The sequence below is a fragment of the Podarcis cretensis genome, assembly GCF_951804945.1.
Source record: "Podarcis cretensis genome assembly, chromosome: 2".
Lineage (NCBI taxonomy): Eukaryota > Metazoa > Chordata > Lepidosauria > Squamata > Lacertidae > Podarcis > Podarcis cretensis.
This window is the reverse complement of record NC_137171.1, coordinates 124,363,797-124,382,352: the sequence shown is the minus strand read 5'-3', so window position 1 is coordinate 124,382,352 and position 18,556 is coordinate 124,363,797. Positions and strand designations below refer to the sequence as shown.

At 45.4% G+C, this 18,556-nt stretch overlaps 2 protein-coding genes across 5 annotated transcripts in view; one reads left to right on the top strand and one right to left on the bottom strand.

Moving 5' to 3' along the window:
* LOC307208944 (uncharacterized protein) overlaps positions 1 to 18,556 on the top strand; it is a 196,683-nt gene that overhangs the window by 153,951 nt on the left and 24,176 nt on the right. The window lies entirely within an intron of this gene.
* Positions 1,926 to 18,556, bottom strand: part of LOC307206494 (uncharacterized protein) — a 49,639-nt gene continuing 33,008 nt past the window's right edge. For all 4 annotated transcript variants that reach the window (XM_079959821.1, XM_079959822.1, XM_079959824.1 and 1 more), the window contains 2 exons: positions 9,679 to 9,852; positions 1,926 to 6,907 (listed from right to left, as the gene is read on the bottom strand). In XM_079959821.1, coding sequence (XP_079815947.1) covers positions 5,031 to 6,907; positions 9,679 to 9,852 — 2,051 coding nt within the window. In that variant the 3' untranslated portion in view covers positions 1,926 to 5,030. The remainder of the gene's footprint in view (positions 6,908 to 9,678; positions 9,853 to 18,556) is intronic.

The following is an 18,556-nucleotide window of genomic DNA, read 5'->3' as shown; positions in this document are numbered from 1 at the left end:
TGGCAGTAAGAGCTGTTTGACAGTAGATTCTATGATTCCAATATAGATCACTGGCATACCAATACCTTTTAAATTTTTATTTAATTTTTGTATTGGCATTAAAAATGTGCAAAAATAAAGAGAAATACAAGACACACAGCTCCAGCCCCACATATGCAGCCCCATCCTTGTACCCACAGTGGCCTCAGGTTGTATATTTACATAATTGTTCCTTTTTGATCCATAAAGGACCTGTTCAGTGTTCAGGAAACTGCTTTATTCTAGGGTTGTTTGACGTGTGAAACATAGTTCAGATTGAAATAAAACCTTACTATACACCAGACAAATTCACATTTAAATGTATGGCGTGTGAAAAGGGGTTTAGTCAAAGTCGATCACTTAAGAGTACATCAATGAACTCACACGGGAGAGAAACAAATTGAATGTGTGGAATGTGAAGTCAAGCCTTAGTTCACATGAGCAAACTCACACAGGGTATAAACCATTTAAATGTATGGAGAGTTTGTTAGAAGGCACAGCTTACTTTGCATCAACAAACTCACACAGGGTATAAACCATTTAAATGTATGGAGAGTTTGTTAGAAGGCACAGCTTACTTTGCATCAACAAACTCACACAGGGAGAGACTTTCACTGATAATAGAACCCATGCAAAACATCAACAAACGGGGAAACCCATTTAAATGTATGGAGTGTGGAAAGTATTTCACTCAGGGTTCACTCCTTCACATCAAAAAACTCAAAGGATAAAAGCAATTTTAAATGTACGGAGTGCATACAATGTAGTGGTGTTCATATGTAAATTTGTTTAGCTACCGTATTTTTTGCTCTATAAGACACACTTTTCCCCTCCTAAAAAGGGGAAATGTGTGTGCGTGTAGGGATATCGCGGAGTGGTGAGTGGGGTCCGGAGGGAGCACACTTCCCCACCAGCAAGCAGCCACAGTCTGCCTGCACGCGTGACCCTGGGGTACGTAGCATACTCCCCCTCAGACAAGCCACAGCTGTCTGAACATCGTTCCCTCTGTCTGACCTTTTGCGGTCTCAGCAGTCTGCAGTGTCCTGTCTGTAACCTTTGTCCCGGAGACCTTTTGTCTCCTTCGTCATACACTGTGCAAGGGGAAAATGACGCTGTGGAAACAGGTGCCAAAATAACCTTGTACCACCCCACGATCTCGGGACTGGAAGATGTGTAAAGGTCACAGCCCAAAATGTATCTGCCTAGCTTGCAGGCTAGCCGGCAGCTCGCTTCAGCCCACCTGTGCGCAGCTCACATGATGATCAACTCCTGTCTTGGGCCTTCACTTCATGTGCATCCTATGGAGCAAATGCAGGCCTGCGGGCTACCCCAGAAGCCAGAACAGCGAGAGGGAGCACTGCGCAGTGCTCCCTCTCGCTGTTCTAGCTTCCGGCTTAGCCGCGTGAAGTCTTCGCGGGGGAGCGGGGAGCCTTCATCCCGCTCCCCTGCGCCGGCTTCGCACGGCAATCCATGGCTTTCGCGGGAGGTGGGGGAAGGGAGAGCATGGCTTTCTCACTTCCCCTACCTCTTGCAAAAGCGCCCAAGAGCCACGCTCCCTTTAAAGAGCTGCGCAGAGTGTGTGTGTGTGGCTCTTGGGGGCTTTTCCCCGAGGAGGGAGAAGGGGAAAAGCCTGCAAGCGACACACATACGCTCCACGCAGCTCGTGAAAGGGAGCGCTGAGCAGAGCCTGGGATGCGTACAGGCTCTGCTCAGCGCTCCGTTTAAATTATGTTTTTTTTTTCTTGCATTCCCCCTCTAAAAACTAGGTGCGCCTTATGGTCAGGTGCATCTTATGGAGCTAAAAATACGGTATGTATTAAAGTGATGAAGGTACAGTGAGGGGGGCAAGTATTTGATCCCCAGCTAAATTTGCCCCTTTGCCCTCTGACAAAGAAATGAACAGTCCGTAATTTTAATGGTAGGTTTATTGTAGCTGTGAGAGATGGAATAACAACAGGAAAACCCCCAGAAACCCAGAAGACAAAAGTCAGAGATTGCTGTGTATTACAGTGAGTGAAATAAGTATTTGATCCCCTATCAACAAGCCAGATGTCAGGCTACCTGGTATCTTCACTGTTTGTAACGAGCTGAGATTATGTAACCTTTATGGTTAAAAAGGATTTCTCTAAGTGCATCCTTAGAAAGGATTTATGAGGTAACAGATAATCCCAAATGGTGGGGAAGTCTAAACGCTAAGGGATATCATATAGTTAAAGGTATGTATAGAGGAGAGTCCTTAAAAGTCATTGCAGGAAGTAATAGAGAATATAGGTAACCAATATTGGTTAAAAATTGGAGGACTATACAACAAAATTTCCAAAGTCCAAGAGACAGGAAGTCGGAGTTTAGAAGAGCCAGTAGAGGAACTATACAAACAAATGAACAGACAACCCAACTTATTCAAAAGATGTGGAGGAAGGAAGAACAAGTTAGCGAAGCAACGGTTGAAAGGATAATGAAAGGAACAGATGAGATTAAAGTAAGCAAATTTAGAGCGCTGAAATCTTTCTAAAATGGTACAGAACTCCAGCCCAGCTTGCTAATATGGTAGCAGGATTGAATTCTAGCTGTTGGCACTGTAAACAAGACAAGGGATGGTTTTCTCATATGTACTGGGAATTCCCAGAGGTAAAGGAATTATGGAAAAAAATCCTAAAGGTTATTAATGAAATTTTTAAAGGGAAGCGTTCAGTGTGACGCGGCAGCTAAAAAAGCCAATGCAATTCTATTGAAGCTTTCAATAGATTTTGATTTCATGACAATGGGTATACTTGGAAACATGGCAATAGAGAAAGGAGACCAGTTTACCTTCAAAGCTATGATATTAGCGGGAAAGGCAACGATAGCTTTAGGTTGGAAAGAGAGAGGAAAATGGACAGTAGAGGCATGGAATAGTTATTTGTTTGAACTTATTTCGTCGGACACTGTCGCAGTCATGTCACAGGAAACAATGTGGAAGGTCAAGTCCATCACGATAAGGAACAGAGGGAACCCCTATCTTGAATGGATAAAAACTACTGGAACAAAAGACATTCGGTGGAAACTAAAGACGCTATGCCCGTGGCTGAGGATAATTGTTTGAACCCTTCCAATGAGTATGGGGGGGGGGGAGGAGGGGAGGGAAAAAATTGTACAGCAAATTTAAAAACTGTAAGAAGATAATATATGTATGTAAAAAATTGAATAATTTTTTTTAAAAAAGAAAGTAATGCAAAACAGATTAATCAATTCCAGACTTTTAAAAACAACTAAAACAGCAATTTAACATGAATTTTACTATCTAACGAGATCATTGATCCATAAAATGAAAGCAATAATCAATGTACTGTACTATAAAAGAAAGAAGACAGTACATTAGATTAAAATTAAAATTATTATTTTTTCTTACCTGCACTGATGTTAGACATTGTTTGGATGGGGCTTTTATGCATTGCCGCAGTCACACAATCAATCAAAAACAGAGAACAAGCCACAGTCACAAAAACGAAAAAGCCAAATAAAAACGCAATTACTTTTAGCAAAAACAAAAGCACCAAATAAAAGCTCCAAGTATCACCTCAGAACACTGCAACTGGAAACGGAAGGCTTTGATTACAATGGGGGGGGGGTCGCAAATTAGCAGCGGAACAGTGAAAACAGAAGCTCAGGAGCACGTTCGGCTTCCGAAGCAAAGTTTGCAAACTGGAACACTGACTTCCAGGTTTGCAGCATTTGAGTTCAAAGTTGTTCAGGAACTAAGCTGTTTTTAAACCGAGGTACCACTGTATACAGATATGGTTGCCATACATCCAGAATTGTAAGCAGTGTCTGGGCAGAAATTGCTGAAATGTCCGGGAAAATCTGGACGTATGACAGCCCATGTCGCAAGCGTAGATTTCGGCAAACTTCACTTGAAATAGATACGCCCCCCCCCCGTTCCTTCAAGCCCTCCTCATAAGGCTTGGTTTCAGACCCTTGATGATCTTGACTCCTCTGCATCATCTTCATGAAGTTTTCCCTTAGCATGTAGCTAGCTGTAAACCTTAAATTTACTTTCCACAGTTGTTCCCATAAAACAAAGCCAATGTTTTGTCCTACATCTCTGGCCCAGCTTCTCATTCATGATTTTATCATTTCATTCTTTGTATCCCACCCAAGTAACATTTAGATAATATTTTAACCCAGGAGCCTAATAACTCCCTTTCAAACTGTGAGTTTTGTTCTGCAAATCCGTTTAAAAAAATCTGACTTAAATGTTGCATTCAACTGATGGTAAATTGACCAGTCTCCCTCCCACCTAGAGGAAGAAGTTCCCTTTATAGGGACCCCACATACAATGAAGCAATACCACACGGCCCTAAACCTAACCTCCCAATACATCAACCTCAGCGGGTAAACATTCGGTCTGCTGTGTCAAGGTTTTACTGGACGTTTGGACAATATTGGTGAGAGCACCTGTAATCTCAGGGTCACCACTTCCCCTGGAATAAGAATCACTTCCGTCCAAACCAGTAAGTATGTCTGTAATTATGACAATCTGACCAATGCCTAGATGACTTAAGCCCTATATCGGACTCCTCTTCATGGGTTTCCCCCCGAATATAGAGCATGGTCCAATCCCCTGGACATTCTCAGACATACAGAAGTCCTTCTCAAGGTCATGAAGGAATCTGAAGAGGTGATTCAAGCAACACAAAAAGAGATGTCTCCTAAAGAGCAGGAAGAACTTTCTGATAGTAAGAGCCAGCAGTGAAAAGGAACTCCCTCAGAAGAGAAAGGACTATCCTCCATTGGAGGTATTTAAGAAGACGTTGGATGGCCATCAAATGAGTTTTTTCTGCGTTGGCAGGTGTTGGACTAGATTCCGAATCTACCATTCTATTATTCACCATGCTGTGAGTTCTTGAATTGACTTTTTTACGAGGGAAATTTTATCTACATTCCATGCGCTGATATGCTTTCAACCCTGTATGAATTATTTGGTGGGCCATAAGAGTGGCACTCTGACTGAAGCTCTTCCCACATTCCGAACACTAAGAAGATTTCTCTCTGGTGTGAATTTTGTGATGGGAAGCGAGACTGCGGCTGTGACTGAAGCTCTTTCCACATTCCAAGCACTGATAGGGTTTCTCCCCTGTATGGATTCTTTGGTGGGAAGCGAGATGTGCTCTCTGACTGAAACTCTTCCCACATTCGAAGCACTGATATGGTTTCTCCCCTGTATGGATTCTTTGATGGGAAGTGAGATGATGTCTGTGACTGAAACTCTTCCCACATTCCAAGCACTGGTATGGTTTCTCCCCTGTATGGATTCTTTTATGGATTATGAGATGGGGGCTTTGACTGAAACTTTTCCCACATTCCAAGCACTGATGTGGTTTCTCTCCTTTATGAAGTTTTTGATGGGAAGTGAGACTGCTGCTCTGACTGAAGCTCGTCCCACATTCCAAGCACTGATAGGGTTTCTCCCCTGTATGAATTCTTTGATGGGAAGTGAGATATGATCTGTGACTGAAGCGCTTCCCACATTCCAAGCACTGATAGGGTTTCTCCCCTGTATGTATTCTTTGATGCGAAGTGAGACTGCTGCTCTGACTGAAGCTCATCCCACATTCCAAGCACTGATAGGGTTTCTCCCCTGTATGAATTCTTTGATGGGAAGTGAGATGGGTGCTGTGACTGAAGCTCTTCCCACATTCGAAGCACTGATATGGTTTCTTCCCTGTATGAATTCTTTGATGGGAAGTGAGACTGTGGCTGTGACTGAAGCTTTTTCCACATTCCAAACACTGAAAGGATTTCTCCCCTGAATGAATTCTTTCATGGGAAGTGAGATGGGTGCTCCTACTGAAGCTCTTCCCACATTCCAGGCACTGAAAAGGTTTCTTCCCTGTATGAATTCTTTGATGCAAAGTGAGAGTGTTCTTTTGACTGAAACTCTTTCCGCATTCCAAGCACTGATAGGGTTTCTCCCCTGTATGAATTCTTTGATGGGAAGCGAGATGGGTGCTCTGACTGAAGCTCTTTCCACATTCGAAGCACTGATAGGGTTTCTCCCCTGTATGAATTCTTTGGTGGGAAGTGAGATGTGATCTGTGACTAAAGCTCTTTCCACATTCTAAGCACTGATAGGATTTCTCCCCTGTATGTATTCTTTGATGCAAAGTGAGACTGTCCTTTCGACTGAAGCTCTTTCCACATTCCAAGCACTGAAAGGGTTTCTCCCCTGTATGAATTCTTTGATGGGAAGTGAGATGATGTCTGTGACTGAAACTCTTCCCACATTCGAAGCACTGATATGGTTTCTCCCCTGTATGAATTCTTTGATGGGAAGTGAGATCCTGCCTCTGACTGAAGCTTTTTCCACATTCCAAGCACTGATATGGTTTCTCCCCTGAATGAATTCTTTGATGGGAAGTGAGATTCTGCCTGTGACTGAAGCTCTTTTCACATTCCAAGCACTGATATGGTTTCTCCCCTGTATGAATTCTTTGATGGGAAGTGAGATATGATCTGTGACTGAAGCGCTTCCCACATTCTAAGCACTGATAGGATTTCTCCCCTGTATGTATTCTTTGATGCAAAGTGAGACTGTCCTTTTGACTGAAGCTCTTTTCACATTCCAGGCACTGATAGGGTTTCTCCCCCGTATGAATTCTTTGATGGGAAGTGAGATTATACTTCCGATTGAAGCTCTTTCCACATTCTGTGCAGTGATACAATTTCTCTCCTCTGTGAATTCTTTCATGTGAAGTGAGGCTATCCCTCCGAATGAAGCTCTTTCGTTGATGGGAGGTGGAGTGGGAGCTCTGGCCGATGTTCTCTCCATATTCTGAATATTTATTTGATTTCTCTGATATGTGGATTCTGTTGTGGTCCCCCTTGTTCTTCCCTTCCCATTCATCACCAACTGCAATGAAGAGAAAAGATAATTATCGCCTCAGGAAGAAACCCACCACCTGAGCCCTCCCCCATCAATGCACTGCCATGTTAGGGTAAGTCGTGCTAACTCTGCATTGCTGCCCCGGACCCCAACCTCACTCAGAGCGAAGGGGACGTGGTTCACATCCATCATTGAACAAAGTTAATGAATGCTTGTGATAAAGGAAGGACTGAAGTTAAATGTGAGGCCTTACAATAGTTTTCACTGCCTTTGTTGGCTGGTATTAACTGACATATTGCTTGGCTTTTATCTGGAATAGATTTGATTTGGCTCAATCCTGGAATCCACCCCATATTCAAGGTCAGTCATCTCTTTGGTCAATCAAATGCAAACAGAAGCCAAAACAACAAACCTGACAGAAGTTACTTCAACTTCCCTAAAAACTCTCAAGCCCACATTTAAGAAGGCCTGGGTGGTTCAGACAAGCCTGGTCATTGTTTAAAAAGGCATGACTAGACAAAGAATATTCACAAACAGTTGATATCCCTCCATTCAGGGCTCACGGTGTGGATGTTAGAATCCCAGATGCTGTTGGTCTCCATCCAAATAGTGGAGGTTCTTCAAATAGAAAAGGGGTGTCCAACAGGTCGATCATTATCTACTGGTAGATCCCTGCAAGGTTTTGGTCAATCGCAGCCAATCGCTGGCCCCCTCCCGGATCCTCCCTCCATTGTTGGAGAATGGAAGACAGAGCTTACAAACCGAGGCTGGAGGCTGTTTTCCCCCCAGCACTCCTTTGGTGAGTTGCTAATAAAAGCTCAACAACTTTGACCTGAACCCCTACAAAACAGGGGTAGATCACTCCCAATTTTTAATTCTGCAAGCAGATCGCAGTCTCTTGGAAGTTGGCCACCCCTGAAATAGAGGTAGGCATGGAATTTCAAAATTGATGTTATGATCTAACAGGGAATTTTAACGAGAGGGTCCATGATCCCTCAATTCTCCTCCTTGACTTCCTTACAAAAAGCTCTCTTCTCAGGATCCAGCAACGTCCCTGCCTCCTCTGAAACAAGCAGGAACATCTTCACCCTGCACACTCCCCATCAGCTGTTGCCTCAATCTAAAATTGGTCTAAATTTAAACTCTTTTCTAAATCTCTTTCTTCACTTTGAATCTCCTCTCATTTTCATGAGGAGACCAACTCTGTATACTGTATTTTTAGCTCCATAGAGTGCACCGGACAATAGGGCGCAGCTAGTCTTTAGGGGGGAAATAAAGGGGAAAAAATAATTCCCCCTCACAGCCCCAAAGAGCAAAGAAGCCAAGACAGTGAGCGGGATCCATCCCGCTGGCTGTCTTGGCTTCCTCTTTAGTCGCACGCAAACTCACCAGCGGGGAAAGGCTGCGGGCGGCTTTGGCAGAAGCCAAGACAGCGAGCGGGATGGATCCCGCTTGCTCTCTTGGCTTCGTTTTTAGCTGCGGTGCTGGGGCGGGGGAAGCCTGAGCGACCCCATCCCCCAGAAGAGGCAGCTATCCACAAGCCTTCTGAGCGTGGCGGGAGTTCCCGCCGGGCTCCAAAGGCTCGTGGACAGCAGCCTGAAGCCTGGGTGTGCAGCGCCAACCCCCGCTGCGCACCGACCCCTATCGCCCTCCAGGCTTCAGCGACAGCCTGCATTCGCTCCATAGGACGTACAAACATTTCCTCTTCATTTCTGGAGGGGGAAAAGTGCGTCCGATAGAGCGAAAAATAAGGATAGTTTAATTGGTAACATAAAATGGAAAATGACTATTACTCACACTTAATCTAAGCCCAACAAGAGCTTTTGACTAGGAATTTGACTATGCGAAGTTGAATGTTCTCTGTTCTCCGCTGTTTACCCTTTTTTGTTTCAATTTATACCAATTCATGAACCCAGAACTCATATACTGATCACCAACAAGGGACGACATGTTATTCCTGCAAATTTATTCTGCTAGTTTTTAGATATACAAATGACATGAGAACAATGAGTCTATATATTTGTATCATTTATTGTATCCTTGTTTTTAAAAGCATAAAAAGTTATTCCAAAAAGAAAAGATAATGGGGCAACTCACGAACGCCCCATCTGCAGTCAATCCTGAAATTAGCATAAGGTAGTTTAAGAATTTAGGATCAGCTTCGAGTGCTGCGCGATGGATCAGTGACTTGTTCTGTTGCTCTGTTTTCTCCTATCTCTCCTCCTCCAGTTTAAACCAATTCATGAACTCAGAACTGATACACTGACCACTAATGATGAACCATATGTTATAGACATTCCTGCAAATTACTTCTACTAGTTTTGAGAATCATATGAGAAGACTGAGAAGACTCAGTCTACATATTTGTATCATATATTAGTCCTATATGATCCTTGTTTTTAAAAGAAAAGGAAAAGTTATTCCTAAAAGAAAAGTAAAAGGCGAAACACAGAGGCCCCATCTGCAGTCAGTCCTGAAATTAGGATCAGGTAATTTAAAGAATCATGGCTTCTAGTGCTGCGTGACGGATCAGTGAGTTCTCTGACATTGGTAGGGCATTCAGAGCCCAGTACTGGCGCCAATACATCGCGGTGGCCGGGAAGCTGTGACGTATTCCTGGCTCAAATTGCCTGCAGATGTCAAAGGCGCTGGAAGGCAGGTGGAGGAGGCCAAAAAGGTGCTCACCTTCTCCATCTCCACCCGCCTGCCTGCCTCATCCCACCCCAAAGCTGAGCAAGCCCCAGTACCTCTCCAGCCCCATCCCTCCATGTCCCCATCTCCCCTCCCCTGGGACTCACCAGATATCTCGGAGGTCCCTGGGAGGGAACGCTCAGAGGCTGTGAGGAGGGATGCAGGAGACAACCTGACCAGGTCAACTGTCCATCTTCCCCCTTCCATCCTCGCTAGGTTTACAGATTCAGTCTCTTTCATCCTTCTTGAGGAGTCGAGAAGCCACCACAAGCTGCAGAGACCTGGGAGAGAGGAAGAAACAAAGGGAGCCTCAGAGGCCCTGCAGGGATTCTCCTGCCCTAGATATTCCCTTGCTCCTGGAGAAGCACAAATGGGGCAACCCCTTCCTAACAGAAACCCCATTTGAAACATCTACAGTGATTCCAACTTAATCTGTTTGCACCTCACCCCACTTTATAAGGCTGGCATGGTACGCACAGTAGTGACTTGAGAGTGGACCCCATTGAACTCAGTGGGGCTTATGGATAGAACTTGGTGCAAAAACCAGGCACCATCCTGTCCCCAAGCCTGAAAACTGCAACCCCAGAGCATGGGCAGAATACAGCCGAGTAGCTATTACATGTAGGTGCCCCCACGTCTCAATGCAAGAGATGCTTTAGCAGTTGAGCTGGCTGGGCCCCAAACCTCTTTCTGCTCATATTAGAGCTGCTGAGAGACCCTAGAAGGTTGGGAATAGGATCTGGCTCCTGCTGTTTCTTTGCCACCTCCTCATTTTCCTTATTCACGCAAAATGGAGTGATTTTTGGTTGTGCTTTCTTTAGAGAAGCTCTCTTTGAAGCAGGGCCCGTGGCACTCGGGGAGAGACCAGAAATTTTGTAACCATTCCAGGTCAACACCATCTTTTCCCTTAATTCCATATCATGTTTCCTTATACCATTTGTAGCAATTAAAGCTTTTCTAACTTTAGTCTGCAGGAACTTCTGTGTCATTCACTTAGTGTTCTGCAGAATGCGGAGGCTAGACTGGTGACTGGGAGTGGCTGCTGGAACCATGTATGACCGCTTCTAAAGGAACTACATTGGTTCCCAGTATGTTTCCAAGCAGAATTTAAAGTGTTGATGCTGACCTATAAAGCCCTAAACGGCCTCGGTCCAGGATACCCGAAGGAGCATCTCCACCCCCATCGTTCAGCCTGGACCCTGAGGTCCAGCACCAAGGGCCTTCAGGCGGTTCCCTTAGTGTAAGAAGAGAAGTTACAGGGAAGCAGGCTGAGGGTCTTCTTGGTAGTGGCCCCCTCCCTGTGGAACACGCTCCCATTAGATGTCAAGGAGATGAGTAACTATGTAACCTTAAGAAGACACCTGAAGGCAGCCCTGTATATTATATGTGCTGGAAGCAGGCCTGAGTGTCTGGGAAAACCCAGTCAGATGGGTGGCAGGTAAATATTATTGTTGTTATTATTATTATTATTATTATTCACACAAATTGCTGATGACATGGCAGCTTCACCCCAGTGTCTTGCCAGGGCAGGAGGGGCTTGGTCTTCCTAAAAATATTGAGCTGAGCAAGGCTGGATGCAGCTCCTGCTCCCAAGAGTGGCACATGCCAGTCTGTGCACTTGCTCTGCTGGGAGGGGGCAGATGTTTAACAAGGTTGGAAACCAGGTCTCACCCGGCCCTAGGGACTCCTCCCAAGAATCCTGGGAGCCAGAATTGGTTCAGGACCCTGAGAGTTGCAAGGAGACAGCTTCAGCCCTGCTGCGCAAAGACTGCAATTCCCAGGGTGGTCACCAATCCCCCCTTCTTGCCAGGGAACTCTGGGAATTGTAGTTGGGTAGATGGTGGGAGAGGGTCTCCCCTCCAGTCTCCACACTTGGGGGGGGGGGGCTGTATCTGCCCTCTTTTTGTTGCCCCAAAGACTCCTCCCCCAAAAGGAAGGCAGCATCTTGATCCAAAGGAAGAAGAGAGTTGCACACCTGCGGGACACTCAGCCCCTGACTTGGGGGTCTCCCCCCCCCATGCATGAGCTGAGCGGGGGGGGGGGCTTGCCTCCTCCCTTGCAGCCCTGAGACCCCCTTCTCCCAGCTGCACCCCAAGGGGGAAGAGAGAAGAGACTCACCAGATTCCAGGAGGGGCACCGAGGAAGTTTTTGCAAAGCAGAGAGAACAAAGGGACTGGGCAGGGAGGGGCTTCTGCTGGGGAGGACCTTGCCCCCCCCCGCCCTCCCCTTCCTGTCCTCTCTAGGAATCCAGCTCTGCTCCTTTTAACCCTTGGCAAGCCGAGGGCGCCCAGACCGCCCCTCCCTCCCTCCCTCCCTCCCTCCCTCCCTCTCCCTGCCTGCTTCTGCGCTCTAGGGCTGCCCTCCCTTCTCCATCTGGGCCAAGGACTCTGCATCAAGGGCCCCTGGGGGTGCAGGGCAGGGGAGCATCTCTTGGCCCCCCAGGGAAAGAGAAACGTATTTGGGGGGGGGGGAGACTCATCCAAGGAGACCCTGCAGGTCCCCAACTTACCCTGCCGGTGGGTCCCAGGGAAGGCGCTTCCAGGAGAGGCCCTTTAACATTCACTTATTGAGTCATTTCAAAGTAGGGATCCAGATGCACATGGCAGAATGGTAACGGGGAACCCCCACCTCCCTTGAAGTTCATCTGCATAAGATGGGGGGGGCCTGACAGCAGAGACGAGCGCCCCAACCCCACAGTCGCCTTTGACTGGACATCACCGTCCAGGGGTCCTTTACCTTTTGAATATCCCAGTGTTATTGTGCGTGGGGGGAGGGCTTCATCCTGCCAGGCATGCCCTGCAGGTGTTGGCTTCCCACTTTGCAGCTGGATTGCATAGATCCGGGGCCCAGTAAGGGCCCTTTTTGGGGGGCCCTCCCTTCCCCATCACTGCATCTTCATCTCTTTGTCCTCTCTGCCCAGGCGACTGTGGGGTTGGCGCGCTCGTCTCTGTTGTCAGGCCAAGGGGGCTGGCGTTTGTCCGCAGACAGCTTTTCCGGGTCACATGGCCCACAGGACTCGACCGCTTCTGGCGCAACGGGGTACATTGGTGAAAACCAGAGTGCACAGAAATGCCACAACTGCTTGTACTGGTATGTTCTTGAAGGAAAAAGGTAAAAGGCGGATCTAGACGGATCCTCGTGAATTCATATGATTTTTTCATTCAAATTAAATAAAACCACCATGATACTGTAGACTATGTCTTACTCTGTAGACAGCATCAAAAAAATCACGCATCCACTATTTCGTGGGGCCGCAGGGGCGCAAAAACATGGTTAAAAAACACGGATCCTCATGGATCCTCATGATTTTTGCACAAGACCAGCCCAAAGCCACCATCAGATCAAACATCATGGCCAGGGGCACAGCATCCACCACAAAAATCACGGATCCACGACTTCCTAGCAAATCCATGGCCCAAAAACGTGGTTTTGAATCGCGGATCCTCATGGATCCTCACGCTTTTCGCATTGGGCCAACCCAAACTCACCGTCAGATTACACATCATGTCCAGGGGCACAGCCTACACCACATAAAACTCGGATCCACACCTGCCTGGCAAATCCATGGACCAAAAACGTGGTTTTGAAGCACGGATCCTCATGGATCCTCACACCTTTCACATTGGGCCAACCCAAACGCACCGTTAGATCACACATCATGTCCAGGGGCACAGCCTGCGCCATGAAAATCACAGATCCACGGCTTCCTGGCCACTCCGTGGTCCAAAAACGTGGTTTTGAATCACGGATCCTCATGGATCCTCATGCTTTTCGCATTGGGCCAACCCAAACTCACTGTCAGATCACACGTCATAGCCAGGGGCACAACCTGCACCACAAAAATCACAGTTCCACGGGTTCCTGGCCATACCGTGGCCCAAAAACGTGGTTTTGAAGCACAGATCCTCATGGATCCTCACACTTTTGCACTGGGCCACCCCTAAATCACTGTCAAATCACACTTCATGCCATGGAGCACAGCTTGCACCGCAAAAAAACTCGGATCCACGGGTTCCTGGCCATACCGTGGCCCAAAAACGTGGTTTCGAAGCATGGATCCTCATAGATCCTCACGCATTTTCCATTGGGCCAACCCAAACTCACCGTCAAATCACACATCATGGCCAGGGCCACAGCCCGCACCACAAAAAACTAGGATCCACGGCTCCCTGGCAACACCATGGACCAAAAACGTGGTTTTGAAGCACGGATCCTCATGGATCATCACACTTTTTGCATTGGGGAACCCCAAATTCACCCTTTATTCAAATATCTTGTACATAACCACAGATCTGACCACAAACATCATGGATCTACTGCTTCATGGCCCTGGCCAGATGCTACCCTGGATATATTGGCCAATTTTTAGGTGGGTGTGCTGGGATGGAGGAAATGGAGTCGGCTTAATCTCTATCCATTAAAGATGGGCGCCCAATGGCTGGGCCATAATGACTTCAGTTCGGTTTGCCAGCTCCCAGCTCTTCATGGGGCGCAATAGTCACCTGTACCTGCCATCAGGAGTCCCTTTGTGATCCTGGATGCTTCTGTCTCTATGGAGGCATTGGTCACAAATGTAGCCAAACTGGAATTTTTGAATCTATGTCAGGTTAGGCAATCGGTACTGTACCTGTCCCTTTCCAACGTAGCCATGGTGATCCATGCAGTAGTCACCTGCAGACTAGACTACTTTAACTTGCTGTACACCTGAGCCGGGGAGTGCAGGGTATAAATGTGATAGAGAGAGAGAGAGAGAGAGAGAGATATGCAGGGCTACCCTTGAGACTGCTCCAGAAACTCCATATGGTCTAAAATGCAGATGCATGAGTTCTTACTTGGACTTTGTGGAGAGCCCACATTCAGTTGGTTGTTCATCAGCTGGATTGGCTCCAGGTGGAGTATCGAATCAGGTTCAATGTTTTGGTGCTAATCTTTAAAGCCCTAAACAGTCTGTGACCTTTCTTATCTGTGGGAATTATCTTCCAATACACCCCCCATGAGTGTGACGCTCATCTAACAGCAACCTACTGGAGGTCCCTGGCCCAAAACATATCCAGCTGTCCTCAACCAGAGCCTTTTTGGTGGAACGCTTTGTCTAACGAGACCAGGGCTCAGTACAATCTATCTCAGTTCTCTCACTTGTCATGGTGAATGGGCTTGCACATTCCTATGACCCTTGTGAGTGAAGCGGTTGGGAATCTCGTACTCCCAGCAGGCTCACCCAAGGCAGTAAGGTCAAAGAAAATTAAATATGCTCAGAGTCCTGTAGTGATTTCATGCTCTTTATTGCAGCTTGTAAAACAGTGACTGAATTTTCCCCCAAACCTCAGGCTTTTATATACATTATTTACACAATGAGTCCCGTATGACTGGCTGATTCTGCTTCCCTCCTAGAGCCTGGTTGGTTTTTTTCTGCAAGCCAATCAGTTCTTGCATTCTAGGATCCAAGCTTAGTACATAACAGGGAAGGAGCTAGACAAAGAATGATCCAAGAAGTCCTCAACGGCAGAACAGGCGGGTGATAACAAGCAGTGTGTTACAACGGCTCTGAAGGCAGATGAAGGCTGCAGCAGATAGGATCCACCAGTTCGTCGTGACTACTCAAGCCATCAGAACACAGCCCTACTGCGAAGACTGTGCGTTGGTCAGCGTGCACTGATCTACACACATAAAACAAATTCACGCACAGGCATCTTCCAAAAACCCAACCCAACCCCCCAAACCCTCCCCCCATGGCAATCACTAAATGGCTACAGGGGCAGGAATGTGAAGCCCCTAGTCATGAACCGACACATGGGCGGTGGATACAGATTCAGTCGTTCTGACTCAAGGAATGAGGCAGTTGAGCAGCTCAGCAGCTGTATCCATGACTGAGCAGCCCTTTTTAGGATCCACTATGCTCACCCCGAAAAGGGGAAGGGGCTGGAAACGGTGCATAGTATGCCTCCCTTTTTCCCTGACTAGATTACCGTGCCCAGGTGGAATCTCTTTTCCCATAGTTTGAATCCATTATTCTGCATCCTAGTCTCTAGAACAGCAGAAAACAAGCTTGCTCCCTCTTCAACATGACATCCCTTCAAATATTTAAACATGGCTATCATGTCACTCCTTAACCTTCTCTTCTCTAGATTAAACAAATCCAGCTCCCTAAGTCTCTCCTCATAGGGCTTGGATTCCAGACATTTTACATTTTGGTCACCCTCCTCTGGACATGCTCCAACTTGACAATATCCTTCTTCAACTGGACACAGTATTTCAGGTGTGGTCTGACCAACCAGAATAGTGTGGTGGCATTCCTTCGCTTGATCTAGACACTATACTCCTATTGATGCAGCCCAGAATTGCATTGGTGTTCTTAGCTGCCACATCACACTGTTGACTCATATTCAGCTTGTGGTTGACTAAGACTCCCAGATCCCTTTCACTGGTACTGTTGTCAAGCCAAGTGTCCCCCACCTGTGCATTTCATTTTTTCTATCCAGGTGTAGTACCTTACATTTCTCCCTATGGAACTCCATATTGTTGGTTTTGGCCCAGCTCTCTAGGCTATTCAGGTCATTTTGAATTCTGACCCTGTCCTCTGGTGTATTAGCAACCCCTCCCAGTTTGCAGTCATTTGCAAATTTGATTAGCACGCCCTCTATTCCATCATCCAAATCATTTATAAAAATATTGAATAGCACCAGGCCCAGGACAGAACCTTGTGGAACCCCAATAGTCATTTTTCCCCAGGATGAAGGTGAGCCACTGATGAGCACTCTTTGGGCTCAGCCCGTCAACCAATTACAAATCCACCTAACAGTAGCTTTGTCTAGCCCACATTTTACTAGTTTTTTTGCAATAATATCATGGGGGACCTTTTCAAAGGCCTTACTGAAGTCAAGGTAAGCTGGTACAAGGGAAAGCAGGATTGTAATTACCGGAAAAATTACTGATAACTTTGGATCAGCAGTCTCAACCTAACCCGCTATGTGGGGAGAGCCACGTGTTCCTTTGGAAGGCAAGTGGAATACAGTGTGATATACTGACAGCTGTTTTAAAAGATGTAACTGTAACTTAAAATCCAGTATCAGAAAAAAATAAAAATAGATGGTCCCTGTGTGGATAGTCATGTTTGCATGATGGGGTTCTAAAATCAGTCCTGAAAGTAGATTGAGAATGACTCATGCATACCTTTTGCTCTGCCATTAACAAGGTGAGCTGAAGCAAATTCTTTTTTTTTCTTTTTTCTTTTTTAGTAAATTTTTATTAGAATTTTTTTTAAAAGGTTACAGAAAAAAAGAAAAAATATAAGTCAAAACAGAACAATCAAAAAAGAAAAAGAAAGAACAATACATAAGAAAACAAATATCATCCAAGAACAAAAAAATAAAAATAAAATAAAGAGAAAAAAGTCAAACCTTTACATCACTTGCTTTCATTCGCTTACTTCCTTGACCTCCTCACACCTCCCATTTTTGTATTCTAATTCAGTTAGATATTTCAGCAAATCCTTTCCAGCTTTGTTTTTATCTTAATAATTTATCTTAATATACTGTGATTTTACATTCTCTTTCACCAATTCATTTTTGCTTAATCCTTTATATCTTTTCTGCTAAAACCACATAGTTTTATTCCAACATCTTTCTAACATTCCTTAATTTTACAATATTTCTGAAAATAAACTTTAAATTTTTTCCAATCTTCTTCCACCGACTCTTCTCCTTGGTCTCGGATTCTGCCAGTCATCTCAGCCAGTTCCATGTAGTCCATCACCTTCATCTGCCATTCTTCCCAGGTGGGTAGATCTTGTGTTTTCCAATACTTTGTGATAAGTATTCTTGCTGCTGTTGTGGAACTGAAGCAAATTCTTGGCTCCCTTTGGGCTTAGCAATATTTCCTACAGCATTCTTGTTGAAGGGCATTGGAGAGTTAGGTGAGGGACACTTTTCTGTTTTTCCATCAAGCCCCCAGACAAGAATGCTACAGCATCAGCCCCAAACACTCAGTCTCATAACAAAAAATACTCAACAGGGTTAGGGCTGAGGGTAGGGGAAGTACAATCATGATCTTTCCAGTCCTCTAGAAGCTGACCCTTTTGGTCATTTTGGTCATGGAGCCAAATATCTGTTCCCAAGTTTAAAGAGTCTAAACTCTGCATCCAAGAGTATTAAAAGAACTCCAGGTCATAGAATCAGAATCATAGAGTTGGAAGAGACCTGGCAGATGTGATCTCAGAACCACTGGCAGTCATCTTTGAGAATTCCTGGAGAACAGGCAAAGTCCCGGCAGACTGGAGGAGGGCAAATGTTGTCCCTATTTTCAAAAAGGGGGAAAGAGAGGACCCAAATATTTACCGCCCAGTCAGTCTGACATCAATACCAGGGAAGATTCTGGAGCAGATCATTAAGCAAACAGACTGTGAGCACCTAGAAAGGAAAACTGTGACATTAGTGTGATGTCGGATGAAAATTAAGTGGTTACCAGCTGTAATGTAGAGGTTGAGTAATAAGTCATAATAAGTTACAACAAGTTATAATAAGGATTTGCTGAATTAAGAATCTGAATTGGAATACAAAAGGGGGAGGTGAGAGGAAGTCTGGGAAATAAGTTAATGGAAATGAGTAATGGAAGTTATATTTGTTTTAATTGTTCTTTTTGTATTTTTGTATTTTTATTACTTCTTTTTTGTGTATGTCTATTTTTTGTATTAATTGGAAACTTTAATAAATATTATATATATATATATATATATATATATATATATATATATATGAATATGAATACTGTGATCACCAATAGTCAGCATGGATTTCTGAAAAATAAGTCATGTCAGACTAACCTGATCTCATTTTTTGACAGAATTACAAGCCTGGTAGATGAAGGGAACGCAGTGGATGTAGCCTACCTTGATTTCAGCAAGGCATTTGACAAGGTGCCCCATGATATTCTTGTAAAGAAGCTGGTAAAATGCGGTCTTGACTATGCTACCACTCAGTGGATTTGTAA